The 24,704-nt window shown below is 34.1% G+C and overlaps 2 protein-coding genes across 2 annotated transcripts; both read right to left on the bottom strand.

Moving 5' to 3' along the window:
* Nucleotides 1-857: 857 nt before the first annotated feature.
* Nucleotides 858-13,739, bottom strand: LOC146141261 (serine/threonine-protein kinase Nek8-like). Its single transcript, XM_083391925.1, has 18 exons — nt 13,693-13,739; nt 13,246-13,363; nt 12,546-12,651; nt 12,226-12,278; nt 11,598-11,774; nt 11,108-11,239; nt 10,243-10,451; nt 9,156-9,258; nt 8,561-8,650; nt 6,910-6,981; nt 6,428-6,531; nt 5,684-5,798; nt 5,194-5,311; nt 3,796-3,955; nt 3,251-3,396; nt 2,438-2,552; nt 1,712-1,932; nt 858-1,060 (listed from the first exon to the last, which is right to left on the bottom strand). Exons 1-18 carry the CDS (start codon nt 13,737-13,739, stop codon nt 969-971), a joined length of 2,178 nt encoding a protein of 725 aa, XP_083248051.1. The 3' UTR covers nt 858-968.
* A 234-nt stretch (nt 13,740-13,973) lies between these two features.
* LOC146141260 (uncharacterized) lies at nt 13,974-17,574 on the bottom strand. The gene is made up of 2 exons (XM_083392213.1): nt 17,435-17,574; nt 13,974-15,551 (listed from the first exon to the last, which is right to left on the bottom strand). Exon 2 carries the CDS (start codon nt 15,545-15,547, stop codon nt 14,633-14,635), a length of 915 nt encoding a protein of 304 aa, XP_083248339.1. The 5' UTR covers nt 15,548-15,551; nt 17,435-17,574; the 3' UTR covers nt 13,974-14,632.
* Nucleotides 17,575-24,704: the final 7,130 nt, after the last annotated feature.

The following is a 24,704-nucleotide window of genomic DNA, read 5'->3' as shown; positions in this document are numbered from 1 at the left end:
GCAAACAATACAAACGTGCACCATAGCAAAGTTAGTAGGTAATTAAAAACAGCGCTATATGAAAAAGTGAATGAGGATATTTTAAAAGTAAAAAAAGCTGTGATATGTGTTTTGTGAATGCAATACTTGGACAAATAAAAATAGCAGTTAGGGAATGTGGAATTCAAAAAAGCTAAAAACATCAAAATAGCTCGGCAGTAAAAAGTGCCAATGTTTAGTATTAGAACAGCGATTTTTAAACCTTAAATTTTATTATTTGATTTGTGTGGACCAAGGTTAGCGTGCAATTTTGGGGGATGACACAAATTGACGTCATAAAACCAGTATATTTCGGCAGCCTGTTGTTTTCGGAGCCATAAATGTGGATTTAAATGAAGTCTAACTTTAATACAAGAAGGCGTATAATAAATACATTTTTTTTGTACAGGTACCCCAGTTTAATTACCCTGCTTTGGTTGTAAGCAACATCAGGGTTTATGACTTTTTAAAAGGAAAGCCACAAGGCATTGAGAAAATAAAGAACAATACACAAAGGTTTCGGTTGGTTAAACGACAACCATCGTCGGAGATTTTATAAAGGCGATTTATCCAAACCAATTTGTACTGTAAATGAACTGAACTACAAAATAAAACACAGTAACAGTTTAGGCAAAATATTAATCAAAAACATCTCCTCTGGTACTTTCATTTCTTCTCCAAAGCGACCTATTAAAGTGGATTTGTTCAGCTTAAATGACACCAAACGCTTGAAGGCGACTTGACGCGCGGAAACGAAATAAAGGGGAGGGAGCTGTTTTTGATTGAAAATTATTTTTCGTAAAATAGAAAATTTCGTTTGAAGAAAATGCTGAAAAGCCTAAAATAAGAGCGCTGTCAAAAATAGGTCGTCAACGCACAATTTTTGGTCGTATTCAACGAGGAATGTGCCAAGGATGTGCTAACAGTTAAGCAAGGGTTGTGATTGATCTTCATCTTGGAGAAGAAGCCTTCTTTCCTTCTTCCCTCCACATATTCGTGTCCCAACTGTTGCGGAACTTGGTCTCTGTGCTCGGCTCAGAACCTGGAACAACAAATTGCATCATTTGGAGCATACTAGTTGGAGGTTGTGGTTAGACGTAGAATGAACAACGCATCAAAGCGAACACAGAAATAGGTTGCATTGAATAAATCGTAAGATAATGTCTTGATGTTGCAGTGAGACGTAGTAAGAATATAGAAGTCTATACAGAAGTAGGAAGCGTTTTAAACGTTTCCAGAACTTATTAAAAGCACCGAAATATATAGGAAGGTTAAATCATTTGTGAAAATCAGTAGTTGGGATGAAAATTCGCAGACGGCTTGACAGCATGTTTATCGAGTGCTATTTCGTCCAGGCGAGTGCTGATCTGTAGATACTTCCACGACTGACGAGTGCAAAGTTTAGTTCATAACAACCCTGTCTCTATTAATATAGTGGTGCCTACGTTAGATTGTAAACTAAAATGTAATTTTTCGCGATATTTATGTTTTATAATTTGTCGATAGAAATAGTAGAAAAAGACCCTAAATGATGCTATTATAAGACTTAATAAAAAAATGTCATTTATCTCAAGTTTTATGTGATTAAAAACGATTACATGGTTATATGTTGTTTTTTTGTTATTTTTTAGTAAGACAATTTTAACAATCTTAATAGTTTATCGTTTAATTTTATGTTAATGACCAAACCAACCTGAAACGACGAGCAAAGTGCTTCCATGACTTGCGCACAAAGACACAACCGACATATCGACCGGGAGGTCATGCGGGGTCACTTCCTGGGGGTCAAAGGTCGACTTGGATGATGACGTAGGTCGACCCAGCTGACCCCTTGTGGGTTTTCCCCATGAGTAGACCCGAGCTTCATCGGTGGAAGCGACTGTGAAGGTTCCACCGCAACAAACTCGATCCCATCTGAAGCATTTAAGCGATGATTTATTTTGTAGCTGCCACATTATTAGGGGTTAGAGCAGGATTCATCAACTTGTTTCATAAAAGGCCGACATATCAGGGGCCTGGTATAACATTTTGTAGTGATCTTATTTCACTTAATATTAATAAGTAAAGGAATTTACTTTAGGTTAACTTTGCATTTCACAAACATTCCTGTTTATAAACGTATATTATTACTTTTTTGAGGGGGAGGGTTGAATTAAACTAACGGGCCGTCGTTTGGTGGAAACTGGGTTATCGCCGTAAAGAAAAAAAACTACCTTTCACAGCGGAAATGCTCATTCAGATTGAAAACCATGTCTTAAATGCACAAATAATCTAATTCCAGATCGCCATTGATAGTATCGGACGAAAATCGACACTACCGCGGTATCGGGTATCGGCTCCGATCCGATATTATCGAACATTAAATATACGACCGCTACGTTCACAATGAAATATACTTCTCTTTAAATCAACTACACACTTGGTTTCTTGGTCGATGCAAACATGGTTTGGAAACCTTGAAGAGAGAAGCTTTCCCGGTTTGACGCCGAGTTGTCCGTAGTTGTTGTTTCCAAACATGAACAACTTGCCTTCTCCTGAACATAATAAAGTTACATTGCAGTAAAACAACTGTCCACGTTTGTCCGTACCTGGCCCTAGAACCGGGAACACGCAATTGATAAAAAGCCGAGGTCACCAAACTTTTTTCACAGAGGGCCGGATAACCAACTGTAAGGCCTGGCCATCGCGGGCCGCAGATAAATCTGTTTGTCAAACTTTAATACTTAATTATCGTTAAACTAAAAAAAAAAAATAGCTAGGCAATAAAAAACTGTAGTAAGTCGTAATAAATTGTCGTTCAGTTTAAAAAATCATCTAAATTTAGTTTTGAATTGTATTGAAAAACATTTCAACTATTTCATCTGCATCAAGGAAATGCCGCGCGCCGGATTAATTAGCCCGCAGTTTGGGGAATCCTGATATAAAGCAACAATATTTAATGCAGGATAATCTATAATACTATAGTTTTAGAAGCAAACGACATGATGAAGCAAAATACACAGCACTACTGTGACAGTAGTATCCTCGACAGAATAAGAACTAAAAAGAGGGGTGTGGGAATCGGCCGTTTTGCTGTCGCCGTTAGGGTGGCGCTGTTTTGGCAACGGGTTATTTGGTCCTGTTTGGGGTAAGTGGGGTTAAAGGTGGGGTCATAAACTAGGTTAAGGTTGAAATTATTAGGGGAGTGAGTGATGAAGTCGGGTTTGTGAATATGCATAGAAATCTTAGTGACCTGTGATGACTGCCGAGTGCTGCATGCCTAGCGCCACCTTGTGTATATCTCCTAGTGATAAAGGTTGCGATCTGAGAGGAACAAAACAAGAGGATTCGTCGATCTGCTTCATCGACTTGCCGTCGTGGATCACGTCCAGTCCCAGTCTGTGGGGAGTAAACGGAGGCTAGGTTGAGTTCCACAGATGTTAATAGAGAAATTAAAGGGAATAAGTAATATCAAAAGAAACGAGGAAAAATAAGATATGTCCCGAAAATAAATGTTCGACCCATATAATTTCTCCTACAGAATCAACATCATCTAGTCTTAAGTTTAAAGTGTGCCGAAGTGGCTGAATCAAGTATCACGAAAAGGGCTTATACACAACGCTTCTATACGCAATAATTGAGATAATAATTGAAAAAAATGTAATAAAGACCGTTAAAAATGAAAAACGTCTGTTGAAAATAAATAAAGATTTATTCGAAACCTTCAAAATGCTTCCTACTGCTGTGTGAGTTTTTATACACAACCCCCTGCCATTCTGCTCCAGAAACTTATCCAACCTGTTATGTACGTTGCTTCCACATGCGAGTAGCATCCTACTTCTAGTGAGGATCATCGAATAATCGCTCCCACAATGAACAGAGAGAGGTTCGATCTGGTCGGGGATGGGCACAAGGGTTGGCGAGCTCTGCATCTCGTTAGAGTTAAGTCCCAATCGTCCTGGACACATAAACAACAAGTTCTTGTGGTTGAAGGTTCGAATCCCAGCCTAAACTTTTGATTAAAAATTTACTTTAAAAGAGTTTTCCTTAAAGAAAAAAACAACAAAAATAATGTAGTGTTAGCACACAGTTCTTTGAAAAAAATTATACACTTTCAAACAAAAATTGGAGGCATTAAAGATCTAAAATTGGATCGCTTGACGTTTTTTGATAAAATATGAAAACAAAACCGTACAAATGCCATGGTCAACACAATTCAAAAAAACGGCACTTTCTAAACACACAACTTGAGACAAAAATAAATTCAAAGACTTTGGAAAATCATAGAGTTTCGAAAAACTTTTTAATATGTGAATCAATTCAATACGTTCAAAGACTTTGTGGCAGCCCTGAAAATATGAAAAGGAAAATTAGAATACAAATACTGATTTACTCTAACTGGAGTTAGCCGAACCGTCCTAGATTATAAAGAAATCAGAGTTGTGAGTTCGATTCCCTTGTAAGGTCAGAGTGTTTAGAGCTCGTAGGTACTGGAGCATGAAACCAAGTGACGTAGCAAGCAGAAAAATAACATGTATCTGAATTTTACTTTTAGGTGTGGGTTTTTAAAAAAAATTATTGAAGAATGTATGAAAACTGAAAACTAGTGGATCCATACTGAAGTTGTTACCAGTGTAAGAATTTATTAATAACAGAATGGCGTAATTAATTTATATGTTATTCAAATAAACTTCAAAAGAATTTTATTAAAATATAAACAGTATCAGTGTAAGTTAACATTATCGCCAAACACTTTCAAGTAACTAACAATATGAGCTCTTATCGCGACAAGGTGGTAACACCAACTACAGTAAGGACAACTACAATGTCAAGGCGCCATGTGCTCAGTGACCTTTGACCGCAATTAATAGAATGCTTACACAACTAAATTAGAATTTTCTTTCTTATAACAAAATCTATCCGAATGGTAAAAAACAAACTAATCTGGTTGCACATCAATGCTAGAGTTTAAATTAAGAACAGAACTTATTAAAACGAAAATCAGTTTGTTTGGATGTTATAATATCATAAATATATTTAGCTACTAAAAGCATCATCAGTATATCAATTCGAATGAAGCTTAAGGTTAACACAAACAATATGCGGGATCGACTGCTCTTAAAACAGGTTAACAAAAACACATGTGGCACAAAAAGCTTTCAAACCATACCAAAACCAGTTACGTCACAAACGCACCATTGTCTCCACGACCCCAGGCAAACACCTCGTTGTCGCTCGTTACTGCCACCATGTGGTAGGATCCGCTAGCGATTTGAAGGAGTTCGCATCCAAGAAGTTTCTCGACTATTGTAGGCTGGAAAAACATGATGGTGTTATGTCTAAATCTTGTATCAGTGGTCGGCAAATCAACTGATTTTTTTATGTCTTAACTACTCATTAAAATTTTAAAGATAAATATTTTGTGTACGACTGGTGTTTCTAAAACTGGATTCAACAGGCACATCTGTTTTTTTTTCAAAAAAACCTAGACTTTTCAAAATAATTTTAATTTTTAACTAAATTCATGACTTTTATGAATTTAATTTGATGACTTTTTACTTTTTTTTTAAGATTCAATGATTTTTTGGGCAACACAGTTTTTAAATGGTTGAAAAACTCCATTTCTACCGAACTTAGCAGAAGCTTTTCGACTAAGCACATTACAGATGATATAAAGTGTACAAACCTTTTCAATATCATGTAGAGTTCCGTGGCCCAAACAACCACTCCCTCCACTACCAAACGTCATAAGGATTCCACGATCGGTGAGACAAGCAGTGTGCAGGTCGCCGCATACTACTCTTGAGTGGATAGAAATAAAAAAACGATAACCATTTAATAACACCACATATTACCCTGAGTAAATGGAAATAAAAAAACCTAAATTTAACATGTTATGTAAAGGAAAATATTTTTTTCACCCTTATTGAACTCAATAAGCTAGACGAATGTTTTAACAATACTGAGATTTTAAACATTTGGAACTAGCTAGGCAGCTAACGTTACTTGTTTCCTAAAAGCTATTCAGTGAAAGGACCTTCTTCAATTGGAATATAATTAGCTTCATAGAGCTTTGATAGCATTATGATTTTCACTTTGAGCAAAATTTAAAGACAAGATTAAAATGTGGAAAATAAAATAAGGTTAGCAATCATCAAAAAATTAAAGTGCAAAATACGAAATAACAAATTGTCAACCAGCCATCCTCAAGAAGTTTAAATATTTACTTGTTGTTAAGCAGGTAAAATAGCGGTCCCGGTATGTATGCGGAGGTCGTGAGTTCGAACCTCACCACAGGCTACAGTTTTTTCGGTAGCCTTACATTGGTTGGTCGAAAATCTTTAATTGATCAAATGATTTCGTTTGGTCCTTTTAAAGGCTGAGGGTGATGCTTTTAATCATAACTTTTTCTGATAAAAAACACACTTACTGCTTAATACTGACACCAGATTGTCCTTCCATAAACCTCGGTACAAACGATGGAATGTTTTGAGAATCGCCGAAAGCCCCTGGTAATGTGGCCCCTGCAGTTGGCTGTAACATAAAGTTAAACATAAAACACAGTAAAACCTGCTGTATAGGCATTTCTACTATAAGTTCTGTTAAACAGGGTTGCTGAACAATTTTATAAAACAGATAAGACATTCCAAAACTTTTTAAAGACAGTTTATGGGTTTTTTAAGGACCTAAAATAGTATAAATGGCATGGCTGTAACATAAAATCAATACCTAATGCATATAATACTACATGTGTTAGTTAGTAGGACAAAGTAAAAGCAAATGCAAACATTTGGCATCAGTACAATCCTCTGTTGCAGTAGCTCTTAATCTTTTCTTGCCCAACAAACACCTACTAGTTCATTCTGCAAGCTTACTATGAATCTAACAATTTTTCAGGATTATTTTACCAACCTCCCATACAATAAGTCTTCCGTTTTCTGTCACACAAGCTTTCTTTGTTCTTCCAACTGTGGCTTGGACGACCTGAACAAATGAACAAATACAGGTTAGTGCTAAGCAGAACCTTAATATACAGTGGAGTTCTTTTTTATGTATATAACGCTATAACCATGACTGCAGAGTCAGACTCGGGGCTTGACAAAGACAGTATAGTTTTGCTGGAGTCGGACTCAGGACTTGGGTTAGACTAGGTAAAAAAAGTCCTGAGTCCGCCACGTGCCCATGCGCATCTGCCAAATTTTGAAACCGACAAGGCCACGAATTGTAAATTCTAAAGGTGGAATAGCATATGGTTGAATACTCCCAATCATGCATTTTTGGGTGGATAATTATATGATACCCTGTAAGTGGATTGCTACATATGCAATATGTCAAGGTAACAATAAATGGGTGAAATACAGTTGGAGACAGATTCAGGACTTGAGAGTCGGACTCAAGTTTGTTTTTACACCGGGAGTTGTACTTGGTATTTTTTAACCGTCTCTGCAGCATTGGCTATAACACAAACAAGATTTTAAACTAAGCATTTGGTGAATCCAAGAATATAAAAGTGTTTAAATCAGCACAGTTTTTTTTATGATAGTTACATGTTAGCAGTGACGTGCGGTGGGGTTCCTAGATGGTGAGGCACAATTTTTTTCGAGTTACGTTTTTCTTTAACAACCACAAACACGGTATCGTAATAATAAAAAAATAAATAAACTCAAAACCTATTCAGAGATCAAGAACAAAACGACTAAAAAGTAGTAAAACTACATTCATATAGCAAACGTGTTAATGACTACATCGTTTATGACGTAACAGTGCATGACAATTGAAGGTGTGGCATGCCTGTGATCGACTGTGTTGTGGTAGGTTACATAAAAGCTACAAAACAAATTATTATTAAGAGTACAATATTTATAAATTTTTGGGTGGCCATGGCCCCCCAGGCTACGCCTATGACAGCTACACATATACTCCTTGTTAACCAATCTCTTTGAAAGTTGCGTGTTATGTTTTTGTCCAGTCATCTGATGCAAAAGTTTAAAATTTGCAACAGGTCTGCCTTTATTTATGACTTCAACTTTAGTGCTTTACACTACAAGTACAGGTACTATGTGGGCATTCAAGCTGGACGAAAAAAGGTTTCACAGCTGGAACGTCATAATTGAGGCACGCCTCAAATCATAGCTAAATCGTTCATCATGTTTTCCGAGAGAATTAGCGAAAGAAAAAGGCACGCATAATGCAGTGGTATGGAACTGTTGTGCTCTGAACAGAGGCACGGCTTGGCGCTGCCTCACTTTGCGTATTTCAATGATTTTGACCGCGTGAACGCTTGATATGAATAACAGAACGGAAATAGAAGAAAAAATAAGGCACGCTTTAGGTATATAAACGTAAAATTTGCGGTAGAGATATAACTTTTGCTTAATATATCGTTTGCTTTGCCAGATGTTGACAGGTGAGCCACTGCCTCACCTGCCTCCCCTGACTGCACGTCCCTGCATGTTAGCCTATTTTTAATGACATATTGTCGCGTTAACAAATATGCTAGTATTTTTTTAAATACAATTTTTGTCCAAACAAACTTTAGCTTCTTTATGTAATTAGGGCTTACCTGTGTATCGGAATGGGGAAGGGGTAATTTTATGGGTGACGACACCCCGCCACCCCAATTGTACACGCAGTAGTGGAATGGGTTCTTGCTCTGTAAACAAAAATACATTAATTGATTTCACCAAAATAAATTGAATAAAAGTGTGTTGAACCTGAAAATGAAAGAAAAAACAAGACAAAAGCCAGCACTCAGATCACTTGTAAAACATATAGCGAAAAAAAACCTAAAAAATGTGTTTTTTTCACCTGTTTTTTTCCTACAGCATTCTAAAGCAGCGTTTCTTGACGGTGTCCTTTAACTATCTACGGTCTTCCATGGACCCCAAGTATATAATATTTCATTATTCGACAGGTAAACTAGAATTTGTAGTTTTCAAAATGGCTGCAGGAACCTCCCTTCTTTTGACATATTGTGATGTTTTTTCTAAAAAGTGAGCATGGGGACCAAAAAGTGTGAGTCCATGAAAAGTAATATTTAAAATTATTTTGATATTTTGTTTTTAGAACAAGCCATCTTCAAGCAAAAATATAAAGGAGTATGTTGCCATTATATGCATTTAATTTCTAGCTTTAAATATGTATGAAAACCAACTAACCGTTGAAAATGACTCGACGGACATGCTCGATGAAGTGTGGTGAAGCGAACTGGCACCTCCTGCCTTTCCACGGTTTCCCAAAGTGGACGAAGTTGGAACTTTCCTGAAAAGAAATTTATGCAAAGTAACACTACATTATAATCTTGTTGGAAAAAATATAAAACGAATGGCGTAAAGAAAAGGGTCAAAACTTTGGTAAGAAGTGTAACAATTCAGTGAAGGTTTATCTAATATCAACATAATTATTGACTTCACAGCACAAAAGTAATTTAGAAAGTTTAATCTGTAAAACTTGCGATTTTTGAAAAAATTAACTTTTACATTCATTTTTACAGGATCATTTGGCGTTGAACAAAACTTATTTAGGTACGGGTAAAGACAGACATGTAAATACAAGAACTATGTAGAACCAGAATAGTTGAGTAATAAAACAATATTAAATGTAAAATGAATACTATTGATAAAAAGTAGGCGGCATTTTGTGAACGTTTTGAAAAAATCTTAAGATAATGGCTGGAGGTTGTCGTTAGACTTAATGTGAATATCAAAGCCCATACAGAAGTAGGTATCATTTTTAACATTTTGAATAATTCTTAAGATAATAGCGGGAGGTTAGTTAGACGTCGAATAAATATTAAAGTGCAAAACTTACTCCTAGTCTAACGATAACTTCCATCCTTTATCTTAAGATTTGTTCTAAACGTTCAAAAAACTTTTTCTACTTCTGTATGGGCTTTGATATTCATTCTACGTATAACTAAGGTTGCACTGAATATGGGAATCCTTGACCCTTGCAAGATAAATGTTGACCTTAATTCCTGATCAGTAACAGCAGAATACTCTAGCAAAGCTAGCAATTCAGGTCAGACACATTAACCAGATCTTAAAAGATATATATATATTTTGCCAAATCAATGGATTCTATTTCAATAAGATATACTGACGATGCCTTTGTTGGCGAAATATATATATTTCTTTTACGATCTGTTTATTGTGTCTGGTCTGAATTGCTAGCTTTGCTGGAGTATTTTGCTGTTACGTATAACTAAAGCAATTATGTTTAAAACAATATCATTGCAAGACTTACTTGACCTCTACAGATCCTATATTGCAGTAAAGGTCGATGAGTGAATGCATAACGATGGAGAGAGCCATGATGTCGTGGGCTGAAGGTCGACTGCTCGGAGTAACGTTCAGCATGAGTTTGAGAAGGTCGGTGAGGTTTGAACTGTAGACCTTGGGAAAATCAGTGTTGTACTGGCACTTCACAATCTTCATAACTAGCGCTGGAAGATTCTGGAAATCAATCAAAGTTTGTTTTGTATTTCAAAAAACAACAGTTTAAAATAACAATAGAGTTTAACTTTAAACAAAAACATTAACAAATCCAAACAAACAAAAAATGTCCTTCTAAATTAACAGAGGTTAAATAGTTATAAAAACACACTTATTCAAAATACTATTCAGCAACAAACAAATGCACAAAATACAGTGTCTATTGCTGAAGTTAAATGTAATGAAAATGATTTTTTTTTGGACCAATTGTAAAAAAAGCATTAAGTTTAACAAAAATAGTTGTCTAAAAATCTGTTTTAACTGTTGTTAAATTAAAAAATAAATAGACTAATTCAATAAATTCTGGACACAATCGAACAAGTTTGTTTTGCATTTAAGAAATGATATTATTTTAGTATTTGTTTTATAGAAAAGTGAATGTTTGTCAAAAAGGTGTTAGTCTGAAAAATAGATTAATGCTTTGTTCAGTTTATTAGGCAAAAATCAAACTATGTCTGAAATTTCTATACTATATGGTATAGGATCGGCATCAAAACCACCCTAGTGTCGAATGAGTACCGATACTACCACTTGGCATCGGGCATCGGGCATCGTGATTTAATTTTGTCGGCATTTCGAATGTCCATTCAGCAAAAAATATACCAAAATAATCTTACTTGTGCTTCAAATGCCTTCTTTAGCATCATGAGTTCGTAGAGCGTACAACCCAACGCCCAGATATCGCTCTTCTGGTTGTAAGGTTCCCCTGTACATTGTTCGGGTGAGATGTAACATGGGGTTCCTACAACCTGGTGAACGCAAGCAGAATCCATTTGGGTTACATAACAAACCCATGATCTTTATGCACAGTATGTATTTTGCATATGTATTTTTTTAATTTCTGTTTTTTATAGTTTTCCTACATTTTTCTGATATTAAAAAGCATAACAGTATTACAAAAGTATGAAAAAATATTAATAGTTTATATTTTACTTAATACAATGTAAAAAATATACTAACATAATAAAAGATTGTTAATTAATTATGGAAGCAAAATAAATATACTTACTTTTGTTTAGTTGTTGCTTACATATAATATATACATTACATAATCTACACAAAAATAACCTTTCAAAATATAGTTTTAACAATTTTTTGGCAACTTACACTTAATGCCTTTGTCTTTGTGTTCAAAATCTTTGAAATTCCAAAGTCGGAAATCTTGCAAACCATGTATTTCCGATCGAGGAGAATGTTCTGTGTTTTCAAATCGCGATGCAGGATGTTCGTTCGGTGAATGTGCTGAAGTGCAACCAGGATTTGAACGAAAAAGTTCAGGACTTTCTAAAAATAAACTTGTGTCAGTAAATGTTGAAAATAACCACCATAGTAATATTTAAAAATAAAACAATTAAAGTTTAAAAAAATGTGATTTTTCCCACATTGAACTACACAACTTTGTATATTAGTTTCAGGCTTTAGAAACTTAATGTAAAAGATTTAGGAAAAGCTATTTAAATTTCCACCCTGAAATTGTTTTAATTTGGTCATCAACTGCTTGATAACAGAGCGACAAAGAGCACTGATTTTTTTGTTACAAGCAAATTTAAATTATGTACACTATGCCCGGATCTGTAATGTAGTTTGATAATGAATCGCAAAGCCAAATAGGTCTCAGTTACCTGATAATAATACAAGTGCATATTGAAACGTTTTTAAGAGATGATATCGATTTATTCAACATATTTGAAATTCATTCTCAAACCTCAATTTAGTAGTTTTTAATGATGCCTACCTTTTCTTTTAAGTGTGTTTTTTGTTGTCTTAAGTAGTCGTGTAATGTTCCACCTGAAAAAATACATTCAATAATTGTAACCAATATTGAACAAAAAAAGCATTGAATGTAGCAAATTTATTGCCTGCCATCAAATATTGTTTTGTGAAATAAAGCAAAGAAAATAGTTGATTTGTGTTCCTAAAGATACTTCTGTTGTCTAAATAAAACACAAGACATAAATTTTCTTTTTTTTTCGGTTTGCAATAAAAAGTTAAACCCACATTAAATTGGTATTCAAAATTTCCTTTCCATTTACAAAAAATTCTAATTAGGAATACCTTGAGCATACTCCATTGCAATCACCAAGTTGTTTCCATCTAGAAAGTTCTCATAGTACTGTATGATGTTGGGGTGGTTAAGAACCTTAAAAAAACAAAATTTAACCTTAGTGAGGACAATATACAGTATTTCATTAATCAATCAACACTTTAAGAGACTGATGGTGCCCAATTTTGTGGGGAAATATATTTCTCTTTTAAATAACGAGAACTTATAAATGACTGACAAAGACAGAAAAGTCGAAATAATATTTGCTCCCATTTGAAGTCATTGTGGTCATTTACTTGAAAGGTGAGGAGATATCTTTTTATTTTACACATTCAGTCTGATGTTAATGCAAACTGTTGCTATTTCAAGATAATGTTATGAAGTCAAAAATTTGGTTTCACAAAACAGAAGTGATACTAAATGCTATGTGCCCATGAGAAATATACATAAAGGAAGAATGGTTATATGCAAATGTGATTAGTAGGTTAAGTTAATAGTCTTTCATAACATAATTAACTCAGTAACCACTTACACAGCTACATTAAAATTTAATTTCAAACTCTTGTATTATTTTATCTTTCAAATTCGGACAAAATTTTCTTTACAGTAAAAAATATTTCTTCAATAACGATATTAACTGTGGTTATGACTAAGCCACATTTATGTAATGCCACATTACAAACTTGTAAATTAGCAACAATTAAAAAATACCTTTAAGATTTGAACTTCATTTAGGGAACTTCCCCTTTCTTCAGCAGTCATATCTTCCATAGAAATCTCCTTTAAAATCAGAAGTTTTTTGTCTCGTCGCATCGTGAGGTGAACGGTACTTCACACATAAAAATTATGTTTAGAAACATTAAATGAAAGCAAAATGTTTTTTTACAAATAACAAACAGCTTGATTATACAAAGTACAGTTAAAAAGATCTAAAACAACTGAAGTATAAGTAAAATGAACCGTACTTAACATATCATTTTAACAAAAATAAAAAGTTGGGATACAAGACATGTTAAAGTTATCAAAAAAAGGTTTACTAAGAATTAAAGTTGTTTAAAAAAAATCTTTTTGCTGATTTTTAATAATCTACATCAAACATCACATAAAAAAAAATAAAAAATGACTACTGATAAAAACAATTCTAAAAATGTTTTTTACCCAAACGCTCCTTTTCCGATGACTTTGATTTTTTCATACTTTTCCATATTTTTTTAATTTGAAACCTAATATGACCTGTAAAGAAAGAACAGAAAGAATATGTGAAATAGTTCACAAATAAGTTAATGTAACTTATTTCTAGGGATAGTCAATGAAAACAGGTTGCCTGGCAGTGAGAAGTTTGGCTTTTTAAAATACCAAACACTGTTTTGCTAGCATTGCAAAATATCATTTTCGTAAACTACCCTTACTAGAAAATTAAACTATATGGATAGAACGACGCATGCATCAGAAAATATAGCGGAAACAAAAATTGAAGAAAAGAAATAATAGGAAGCAGCCATAATGGAAATAATAACAGAAACAACAGTTGGTTAACATGGTTCCCTACCACGCAGAATCCGTTAAACGGTTAGAGGGGAGTGCGGGGCAGCTTTACGACAATTTTTGTTTAAAATATAAGGAGACAGTTAATGAGTGCAATTTTTTATTTGTGTACAATATTTCATTTAATTTTTACGATTATTATTTTACAGTAGAAGTTTACTTTTGCAAACTTATTGGTTCAGGTTTTTTTTTATTAAATAAAGTGAGCCTGATATTTTTTTTAAAATGAGTCCGTGAGTAAAAAATTTAGTATATATTTAACAATGAAAGTCTACTTTTGCAAATTTATTGGTTTCGGTCAATATTTTTGGTAAAGTGTCTCGATTGAAGGTTTTATGCATAAAAGTCTGTCAATTTCTATTTTAAGTAACTTTTTTCCAGTTTCTCGATCAATTGGCCAAAACCCAAAGTTGGTTGGCATTGGATCTGGTGATATTTTCCGCCTTACATTTTTTTGAAATTAGTCTGCAAATAAAAAATGTTGAAACCACCGGCTAAAAAGCATTAACTGTGGACCAATGGAACAGTGAAACGATACAAGTCAATATTTGGCTCACGATGATATAACTACATTAGCCGGCATTAGTTTTAACTGTTCAAACATAAAACTGCCCTTTTTGTCTGCACAGAGTTTAAGCCGGCAAATTGCCGTTAGAACCGTGTGTTTCGGTTTACTTGGGGGCATGTAATTGTCACCGAATCGACACAGGGGGGTATTTAACTCAACGTCAGGAGCATCTTGCAGAAAAACTTCGGTTTCTGACGGAGAAGTTACTTCTTTGTAGTTTCCCAAAAGTTGTTTTCTTTTTGGCACCGCGACTTGCCAAACAAAATCGTTTGCTCGGCTTGGGTCAAAATCAGGGTCGTATGACGTCTGTTTTATTGTTTTAACCTTCTTTAGTGTCTCCGTTTTTTTCGTAAAGCCTTTAGACGGCACAATTTTGACTGAAAATTTTGTCTTTTTAGGTTTCACTTGCTTTTTCTCGACGATGTTTTCAAATTTGTGAAATATGGCGTCGGCGATTTTTTCCAGCGCAATTTCTTCTTCTTGAGACACCATCGTATATTGGCTCGCGCTTTCATGATTTACTTCCGCTAAAGACTCTTTGTCGCCCTCCTCAGGACTGATAAGTAGTTCCTCTATCGCGTCGGCAACCGACTTATACCGACCCTCCTTCATGTATTTATGAAGAGCTGTCATCGCTTTCTTAATGTCAATTGTCGAATCGTTTTCTGTTGGTTTTGCCATCATTTGATACATTACGGGCGGCGATAAAAAACGGTATTTTCTTTTTAATTCCTGATCTCGTTCGAGGAGAGCGTTTATCGCACTGGCCAAGGTTTTGTAGCCAAAACAGAAGATTTGAAACCGCTCGATAACTTCTCGTGGAGCGTAACCAAAGTTGTAGAGCATCGACGGAGCTTGCGCGCACGACTTGTCTTCTTCTTTTTTCTTTTTTTCCTCCATTTTCCTGCAAATAAAAAAATCATATCAAATATTTACATAAAAAATTTTTGTCCTATTCACCTAAAAAAAACCCTGTTTGATATTCATATGAAAAAATGTTGCAAATTTATATAAAAATAATTACCTTTCATTTTTATAGAAAAATCTTGTTACATATTAAGATAATCAAAGCCCATATAGAAGAAGGTAACTTTTTTGTATGTTTTAAATACGTCTATTAATTAATTTTAACATCAGGCATTTAAACAAAAATAAACACCTACAACCTACTATGGGCTTTCATATTCCTAATATTACCTTTTTACTTTTGTTACAATTTTATTTTAAAATCACTTAAATTTAGAAATGCTTTTTAATGTTCTGGTTTCAAACAAGAGAAAAGTAAGTATTTTTTAATGAACAATCAGTTTGACATGAGCAACAAATTCTTTATCATGCCATTTAAAGCTTTTTTTTTAACGGCAGTCAAGTTAGGGCGATTTTTGTCAGAAGTTGTGCATACGATTCACTGCAAGCCATTACCTTAGAACAGAAAAGTACTAAGTTTTGATTGAACTAAACTTCCTAACGTGGAAGAAAATTCCTTAACAATCTGGAGCGCATTTTATTAACGCATTTTCAAACAAATTTAACTGTTGTGGATCGGACCGTCGTTTACTGCAAACCATTACCTCCAACCAATCCTCCAAACTTCACATATTTACAATGCAAAAATCTACCAAGCGTTAGCGCAAAGCAATTTTTCATTTACCAAAATTCACCTTAAACAATGAAAACTGATGTTTGATAACAACCTGGCTTAGGGGTCTACATGGATTTTGGTTTAGCAACTGTTCAAACCAAGTAATGGATAAACTGCATTTTTTGTTTCTCAAACAATAGTCATTGTATTAAGTTAAAATCTTTAAATGTCCACACACAGTTATTGCTCAAAATTGGACGGTTTACTTATTTTAATAGTTATATATCAGTGATTTGACTTGGAGTTGATTCGCTCTAAAAATAAATGACTTGAACTGGGACTTTAATTGGGTAATTGATAAATCTGTCTGGGACCTAACTTGTTATTATTTAAAAGACTCGACTAAGGGATGCATAACAACAAACTTTCAATTGTCCTAATTAAACTTTTTGTAGCTTTAGTCGAGCAAAACGCAAGTAAGAAAATAGCAATAATAGATTCAAAAATAAATATTAGAAGTGATGCCCTCATTGATTTTGCAATGTTTTCTTTAGTATTGGCAAAATCTAGCTCTAGAGCAATCTCAATAAATCTAACCATGTAAACTCCCACAGTGCGCGACCCAAGTAAAAACTTGGTAAATCAGTTTGTGTGGCGAACTATAAGTTTAAAACCATTGTTTTATATGAAACAAAAAACAGCTAATATGCTGATTCAAAGGATATCTTGCATTCTGTGGAAGGTGCACACCCAGTAATTTAAAAAAAACAATTTTTGTGCACACTTCAATCAGTAATTTGCAAACCTAAGTTCCAGCAAAAGTATAAGTTGCTAAATTCACTAACCTCTGTGCAAAAATTGTTGATTGCACCCCTCAGAATTTAGCGCTGTGGTTCTTGTCAAAATTAACAACAAATAGATTCAATGTTTTTTCGAGGTGGTTTACTGAATCAATTTACCAATCAAAATATTCTATTTTAATTTGGTTTTGTTTATTACAAAGCGGTGAAACTCAAATGAACATATTTTTATCGCTTTGGGTGCCTTCGCTTTATTTTATAGTTTCTGTGAATATCCCCCAATTAAAAATGCATGAAAAATAAAGCTTGATAAACTAAGTAAAATTTAATATAATTACTTTTATTATAAAAGGTCTTTCACATTCTGTATACTGTAGTTTTTATTGTTTTAGTAAAGCAACCTACCTTAATCTATCTTTCTTCTTGGATGAATTTATTGATCAAATCATGCTTAGACTGAAAAACGTGAGTGAAGGAAAAATTCCCTTTTCCAAAATAATAATGTCGATGCTACCATCTAGTGGCCATTTAACGCAACAATTTCCATCGTTTGAAGAAAATGTGAAACTCACAAAAACGACAATATATGTGGGTTTAAGTGGCATTGTTGTGTATTTCTTTAACCGAAGTTAAAAATGTGTTGAAAATGTGAGTTTTTCGTCTTTTAACATTCATTAGACTTCCCGCGAGTGGGCAGACTAATGTGTGACTCAGCACATTTTTACCGAATACCAGAAAATATAGGTACAGTGTCAAATTATTTTAGAAATATTTTTGGCGGGAAAATTAAATTCTAAAGTAGCCTGGTTAGAATCAACTTTACAGTGCCAAATGTGTTATTTAAAGTTGGCTTACTTAAAAAAATTGTCGCTTTATTTTACATCGTATTGTTGCCATCGATTTTTGGCAAAATTTTTATTAGTTTTTTTCTGATTTTTTGTAATGTTTATAGTTAAGTAACAACAGCGACAATTTAAAAAAAATGTTTAGCAGATTTAAAAACGAGTAGATATATCTTCCTTATTTTTTAAGATTGTAGTTGATTTTCGCTTTTGTTTTTGCTGCGATGATTATTTGTAAACACAGTAATCCATCGAAACTATATAGAGCGTTAAGATATAATCGAAAAAGTAAAATTAGCAAAAAAATATTTCAACGGGGCCACTAGTGAGGTCTGAGTAGTCTGACCAACTCGAATTATTTCATTAAACACTGAGGCACCGACGAAAATTCGGCTATGGAAAATTCGGTGACGCCCCCTTCCCCTGCTGCCCATTGCTAAATGGTTAATCCACCCTGTTTGTAAATAGTTATACATAATAGACTAATGTTAGTCACATTTAAGTACAAGCATGAGCTTGTCAGGCGATTCAAACTATTCTATTTACTTTTTATACAAAGCTTGTTTTCATATTTCTGTCTGTCGTTTGCATAACTTGCGGAGTTTTTTGTTTTAGATTCCCCTATAAAAATAAGCGAATGATAGTCCTTCTTTTTCTTTTTAAAAGGACCATTTGCTGTCAGTGAAATCATTAGGACAACAATGCGTTTGTGATTGTCTGTAATATTCTTTATCGCTGTTTTTCTTGGGTATCTTGCTTATTATTCAATTGGTGTTTAAAATCTTTCCATGGGGTTAAATAATTTAAGTCCATTAAAAGGCAAATAATACAAAGGGGGAATGTTCAATTAACTGTTACAAAGAAACGACACGAAATTATGGTGTTAATTTGATTTATATGCAATAATTTTTTTGCACAAATGATTATAGAAGAAAGCAAAGTAAGTGGCTTACTATAGTCCAGCAACATTATTATTGAAAGAAGTCTATGAAATTGCGAGCAAAGCAAGGCCTGTAAACACCAATACACAATAAAGAGGGTTGTATAAATATGGACAACCTTTGCTTGATTAAGCCGTTTCAAAATAACCTAAAGATAAAAACAGAAAGGTTTTTAAAGTATGTTAGGTAACCGCCAAACATCCACCGAATGGTTATGATATATAATGCACAACGAAATTAAAAATATGTTGATTCTGTTTGTCTACATGAAGCAATTAAAAATGCATGACAAAAGTACAGATTTAACAAAATGTTCATATAGGTTCGTATAAAATTTAAAATTAGACGTCACGTCGAAATCAGCTGCAGTCGAAATTGTAATGAATTAAAACGTTGGAATTAACAGCGACTATTGAGAAATAAGGTCAAACGAACCAGGAATGGAACAGGTTTTGGTTTTTAGTTAGTCACGAAAAAAATTACAAATGACAGAACTTTCACCAACATCAGCAAATCCATTGATTTAATGACGCTCGTCGTATTGACAAATCGCGTATCTTTTTCCGTCGCACATCGCGGGAGATGCCCTTCCGCTGATGGGATTTAGCACGGCGCAATCCCTTCCCGTCATGGTACTTGGCAGGTTGCTGGCCCACATGGCGTAACTGATCATATCGGGGTGGGCCGGATGCTTCCAACTTGTCCCGTTTTTCATCAAACCAACCCAAGGCCACTCGACCAGAACGCTCCTAAGGAAACAAACAGCGTTTTTGTCGTTCTAGTTTTTTTGTGTTTGTAGAGAGTTAATTGAATGGGTAGGCTACTAGTTTTTTGGGGGGTTAGTATTAACTTTTGGTGTGATCCAGTGCCGGCTTAACATTAGGCAAATAATTAAAGGTATAGCCCTGGGCCCTGAAAAAATAGCACTCATTTCTTAAGGTTAAATTTTTGTGAGGCTAATATTGATAGAGATCCAGTACTAGTACAGTACAGTTTTTGCTTTTTATGTTTTTTATTACTTTTTGTAGCTTGGGTTTTAAAATTAGCCTCTTAAACAGCCTTGGGCCTACAGTAGATTTAAACCAGCCGTGATATGGTCAACGATTTGGTGCAGTGTTTTCGCACCAACTTGTTCATGCCGTAAAGCTTAAGAAATACTGAGTTGGGGCATGTTCAGTATTGTGAGGTGGGGATTTTGTATTGCATTTTAAAATTACAAAACGATCCCTTAACAAAACACGCGCTTTGAAAAAATAATACAAAAAATATTCTAATTAGTCCCAACAGTTGCTTATGCCAGCTCAACGAGTATCACCGTGTTTCTCAACTTCTTGATTGAAGCCAAAATTGTGTCGCTGTTTATTTAGCTTAGGTAGCGGACCGCAGAAGTTTTATGTGGTAAGATTATTTAGATTTGTTCTGAGAAAGCGGCCGAAATAATGTGTACAGGACACAATTTGTCCCAAGTAGCATACTAAACATAACAACAAGAGACACAAAATGGCGTCCAAAACTCACGCTGCTCCGTTCTTCCGTCTGAGTCCTCCGATCCACGAGCTCATCTTGATCCAGGAGATGAGGTCTGTGGGAAGAGCGAGGTTCCCTCCTCTTGACTGACAGAAGCTTGAGAAGTCAATGAAGTTCATCTTCCCTGTGTCCGATGCGTGGAGGACAAAACATTTGTTCCGGAGCGGCAGGGACGGGTAGTGGGAGGGAGGACATTCTAAGAGAGAAAATGTGAAATGGCCTTTTGTTGTCTATCTAAGTTAACATATCGTGTATATATATGTATAAATGTAATTTGACAGTGTACAATGTATATAAAATATATATTTTGTACGTTTTTTTTAAGGCATTGGTATTTGTTAACTATGTGAGTGTTTTTCCAATTTTTGTATGAAAATTTTCTGTGTTCGGACAGAGAGTTAAATTACAAAAGTCAGCAATACTACAAGTTACACTTTTTTATACAATAGAAGTTTCTATGAAGAGAAAATGTGAAAGATTTTCTAATTAGCCGCTGAAACTAACCAAGCTTCAAACGTTTTTGCTCTACAACCTGATAATATGCTTTTTCAATATAAAATATAATTTTACTGGATATTCTACGAGGGAAAGATTAAATTGTCTTTTGTTGTGTATCTGACAACAAATGGTAGCGTTGTCTGTTTTTGTTTTATGCAAAAATATAATAATTAGTCAAAATTAATGTTAGGCTCATTAGCACATTCTACGAGGAGATAATGTGAGTGATTTCTAGTATATAAAATATGGGGGCCAAAATGAGTTTTTTGTATCGTTATGTTGTAAATAAGTCTGCAAAAGTGTAAAGTTTTATGTCAACAAGTGAACTTCATCAAATTTAAGGCGTTGTTTCTTTTGTTCTATAATGATAGCGTTATTTTTTTTATGACTAAATATGGCGGTGAAAATAAAAAAAAATATAGAAAAAGCATGAAAGTTAATACTTGATGCTTTTGGTTTTAACTTGAACAAAATATGGCGGTCAATTTTCGTTGCCGTTGGTTTATTATATCTTAGATAAATTTAAATGGCGCCTAAAACGTTAGTTTCAAGTTTCTGTTTAGACAAAATATGGCAGTGAAAACGCTTTGCTTTTACTGATGTTGTTTGTGACAACCAGTAGAATTTGTCAAATATGATCCAAATGCCGAGGTAAGAATTTCAAGTCTATACAGAAGTAATTAGAATTTTGTGAACGTTTCAAACTTCAACCTTGAACCTAATGTGTTATATTTTTTGCCAGACGAAAAATTGACGAAAAAGATTTAACGTTTATGCAATCTTGCAGATTTTTAGGGCGTGATGCAGTCAACACAGCTTATCAGCAGCAAATATCTCCACGCACTGGTCATTTGCTGCCAATAAACAAACAAGGAGACCTCAAAATGCTGACGGTTTGTTATGAGCCCGGAGGGTTTAAAGCCTGTTACGCAACAAGGATAAGGTTGCTGGATTAATGTGCTGTAGACTTGTGGGATAAGCATTTTAAACTCATACTCTTGTAAGCCAACTACTTTTAAACTCACGCATAAACTCATTTATTGGGAACAAAGTAAGAACCAGTTGCAATAAGTAGCTTGTCGACTTTTAACTATGTTTTAAAAGTAATTCTTTAACAACATTATGTGTCTAAATGTAAACAAAGTTAAAATAGGTTAATTATTTAATTTTCTTTGTTAAATATGTGCCAAGTCTATTTTGTATCAGCTTTAAATCTACTTTGTTATTCCCCTCCATTTTTTTACACGAAGTGAGTTTTCTGCCTGTGTTTAGATGGCTTACCTTCGCCCAAAACTATTTGTTGCATAAGATTTAAATTATGGGTTGGAAAGAGAGTTTATCGCCTAGGGGTTTAAGGCGCTCTTAATTTGCATTTAAGATTGCCGGAGCTTTTATGAGTGTCGCCTCATCATTTATTGCCACTTATTAAGTTTTCCATATAAATTTTAGCGGTTTGTGAATATTGATTCATTATACTAAACTAAATGAACTCTAATTAAGGTACACCGAGCAATTAACCACAATTTTTTGACTGTTTTAAACCCATGTTTTTTTTTCAGTAAAAATAACATGACAGTTTCTTAGTGTCGTTTAGCTCAAGAAGATATCTGGTTAATTTTAATTATCTCTTTTCAAATTATTAGGTTTTAAATTGCGTCCAATTTACCAATTAAAACCCCAAAGGTGGGCGTAAAATTTGTATCGAAACAAAAATACAAAAAAAAATAATTGCAATTGCTAAATATTAACTTTTTTAGTTTCAGGTTTCGAAAATCGACTCTCATATCATTGTCAAAACCAATAAGCTATATAGAAAATTTTTCGATCTTTTTATCTTACCAGTAGGCTATATAAAATAATTTTCGAAAAGTTGTCTAAATGAACCGATCATCGTTTTAATCCAACAAAATAACTGCAAGCAGCCAGAACAAGCTGGCTCGACAATCTACCACAAATAACAAGTCGTCTGAAGTGGATTGCGCTTCGGGGCAAGGCAATGCTTAAGCTGAGGTTACGGAGGTTTGGTGAGACAGCAAATTCATCTGCACCAGGCGCTAAGATGCACCCAGATGCCATTTATAAGAGGAATTTGCAAACTTGGTCTGGACGTGCGCGCAAAAACTCGCGTTAACCACATTTCTATTAATGGCTTTTAAAAAAGCATCTCTTCGATTTTTTTAAAAAGTAAAATCTCTTCGATTTTTTAAAAAGTTAGTGTTTTTAAAAAAATATATAATTACATTTTGGAACTTTCAATAAACCACATTTATAATAATTATTTTTCTTCAAGAAAAAAACACAAATAATTTTTTTCTAAACTTTTCACATGCAAATTAGGCGTAGTATATAATTGCATTATATTTAAACCAAAATCACCTAAATATATTTAAACTGATTGTAATTATATAGAAAATTACTACATATTAATTAAACTACAAAAATTGGCAGCAATCTGTGTGTTATTGAGCTGTCTACCATACCCCGTTACCATATTTAAGGCTTGTGTTTCTAGCTGACCTTAAAAGTCCTAAACGCAATGGCCGATGTTTAGGGCAGTTTGCCAAAAGGTTTGTATTATTTCCTAAAATCATTAATTATGCTAATCTAATTCTTGGAAGGCGGTTGCAGCGATTGTGCAAACATTCTCAGCTCAGACGACGACCTTTCAGAAAATGCAGCATTCCGCGAAATTTTATGACATATTTAAATGTCAGCACGCTTTATGCCTGTGGATTTTTTATTTTAAAATTCTTCTGTTGTTTTGGGTGAATTCCGGTTTACTTACACGGTAATAACTTGAACAAATTTGAAATAATAATTGTAAAATTTGTTTTTCCGGCAATTTTTTAATTGAATGTACCGACGTTTTGACAACCTTTACAGGAATTTTCATCAGGGCAATGAACTTGAAAGTTGACGAAAAACATATATAGCAGCCATGCAATAAATGAAACACAATAGAACACGTTTTGCAAGACGAAGTGCAGTGTTCCATTGCGTTATGACTTGGACTTAATTATTTCACAAATGACTTGACTGGGAATTATATGCTTTAAAATGATTTGTTTAAAACACTTCCATGATATTTTCAACAACCTTCTTCCATGCACAACTTACTAGACGAGCAGTTCTGACCATCCCCGTAGTACCCCGGTTTGCACACGCACTCATACCCTCCTTCAGTTGGTCTGCAAACAGCTTGGTCGTGGCAATGCCTTCCAGGCGTAAGGCAAGGATTCTGGTTCACTGTGACAAATTATATATTTTAATAATATTTTTCAGCAAATATTCTAGCAAGCTGGTAATTCTAGTCAGACATTTTTATCGAAATTAAAATATACAAATATGTTTCGCCAGCAAAGACATCGTCAGTATATCTAAATAAACAACGTAACGATATAAATATTAGGCAGAAGAAGTAAAAAATGAAAGTAAACTATTCAGATATACTGACCCTTTATACATATATGCCACAAAACTTATTGGTTTATTTGTCGTGTTCCAATTATGGTGAGCTCCGATTGATTTTATTGCAAGATTTGTAAATTTTAAACAAAAAGAAAAAGTTGTGTTGGTATGAGTTTTATTTGGAATCTACAAAGTTCGTAGAAGCAATAATGAAAATCGTTATAATATTTCTTTCAACAGATATATATCTTTTTTGACCTGAATTGCTAACTTTGCCGGAGTATTCTGCTGTTACTGATCACGAATTGAGGTCGACATTTATCTTGCAAGGGTCAAGGTGATTTATATTATCACATATTCAATGGAATATTAATAACATTTTTATAACAATTTTACATTTTTTTAATCCAATATAATTTTTCTGCTTTTCTAAACACGGATTATTTACATGTTCTATTA

The sequence above is a fragment of the Ascidiella aspersa genome, chromosome 6, assembly GCF_963924565.1.
Source record: "Ascidiella aspersa chromosome 6, kaAscAspe10.2, whole genome shotgun sequence".
In the NCBI taxonomy this organism is placed as follows: Eukaryota; Metazoa; Chordata; class Ascidiacea; order Phlebobranchia; family Ascidiidae; genus Ascidiella; species Ascidiella aspersa.
The sequence above is the reverse complement of the archived record's forward strand: the minus strand, read 5'-3'. Positions and strand labels throughout refer to the sequence as shown.

Excerpts from the sequence above, each read along its gene's own strand:
- LOC146141261 (XM_083391925.1), bottom strand. The coding sequence starts at position 13,739 with ATGGAAAAGTATGAAAAAATCAAAGTCATCGGAAAAGGAGCGTTTGG. Across the intron at positions 11,240-11,597 it reads CAAAGACAAAGGCATTAAGT|GTTGTAGGAACCCCATGTTA; the intron begins GTAAGTTGCCAA and ends TGCGTTCACCAG. Across the intron at positions 6,532-6,909 it reads GAAGACTTATTGTATGGGAG|CCAACTGCAGGGGCCACATT; the intron begins GTTGGTAAAATA and ends TTTATGTTACAG.
- LOC146141260 (XM_083392213.1), bottom strand. The coding sequence starts at position 15,547 with ATGGAGGAAAAAAAGAAAAAAGAAGAAGACAAGTCGTGCGCGCAAGCT.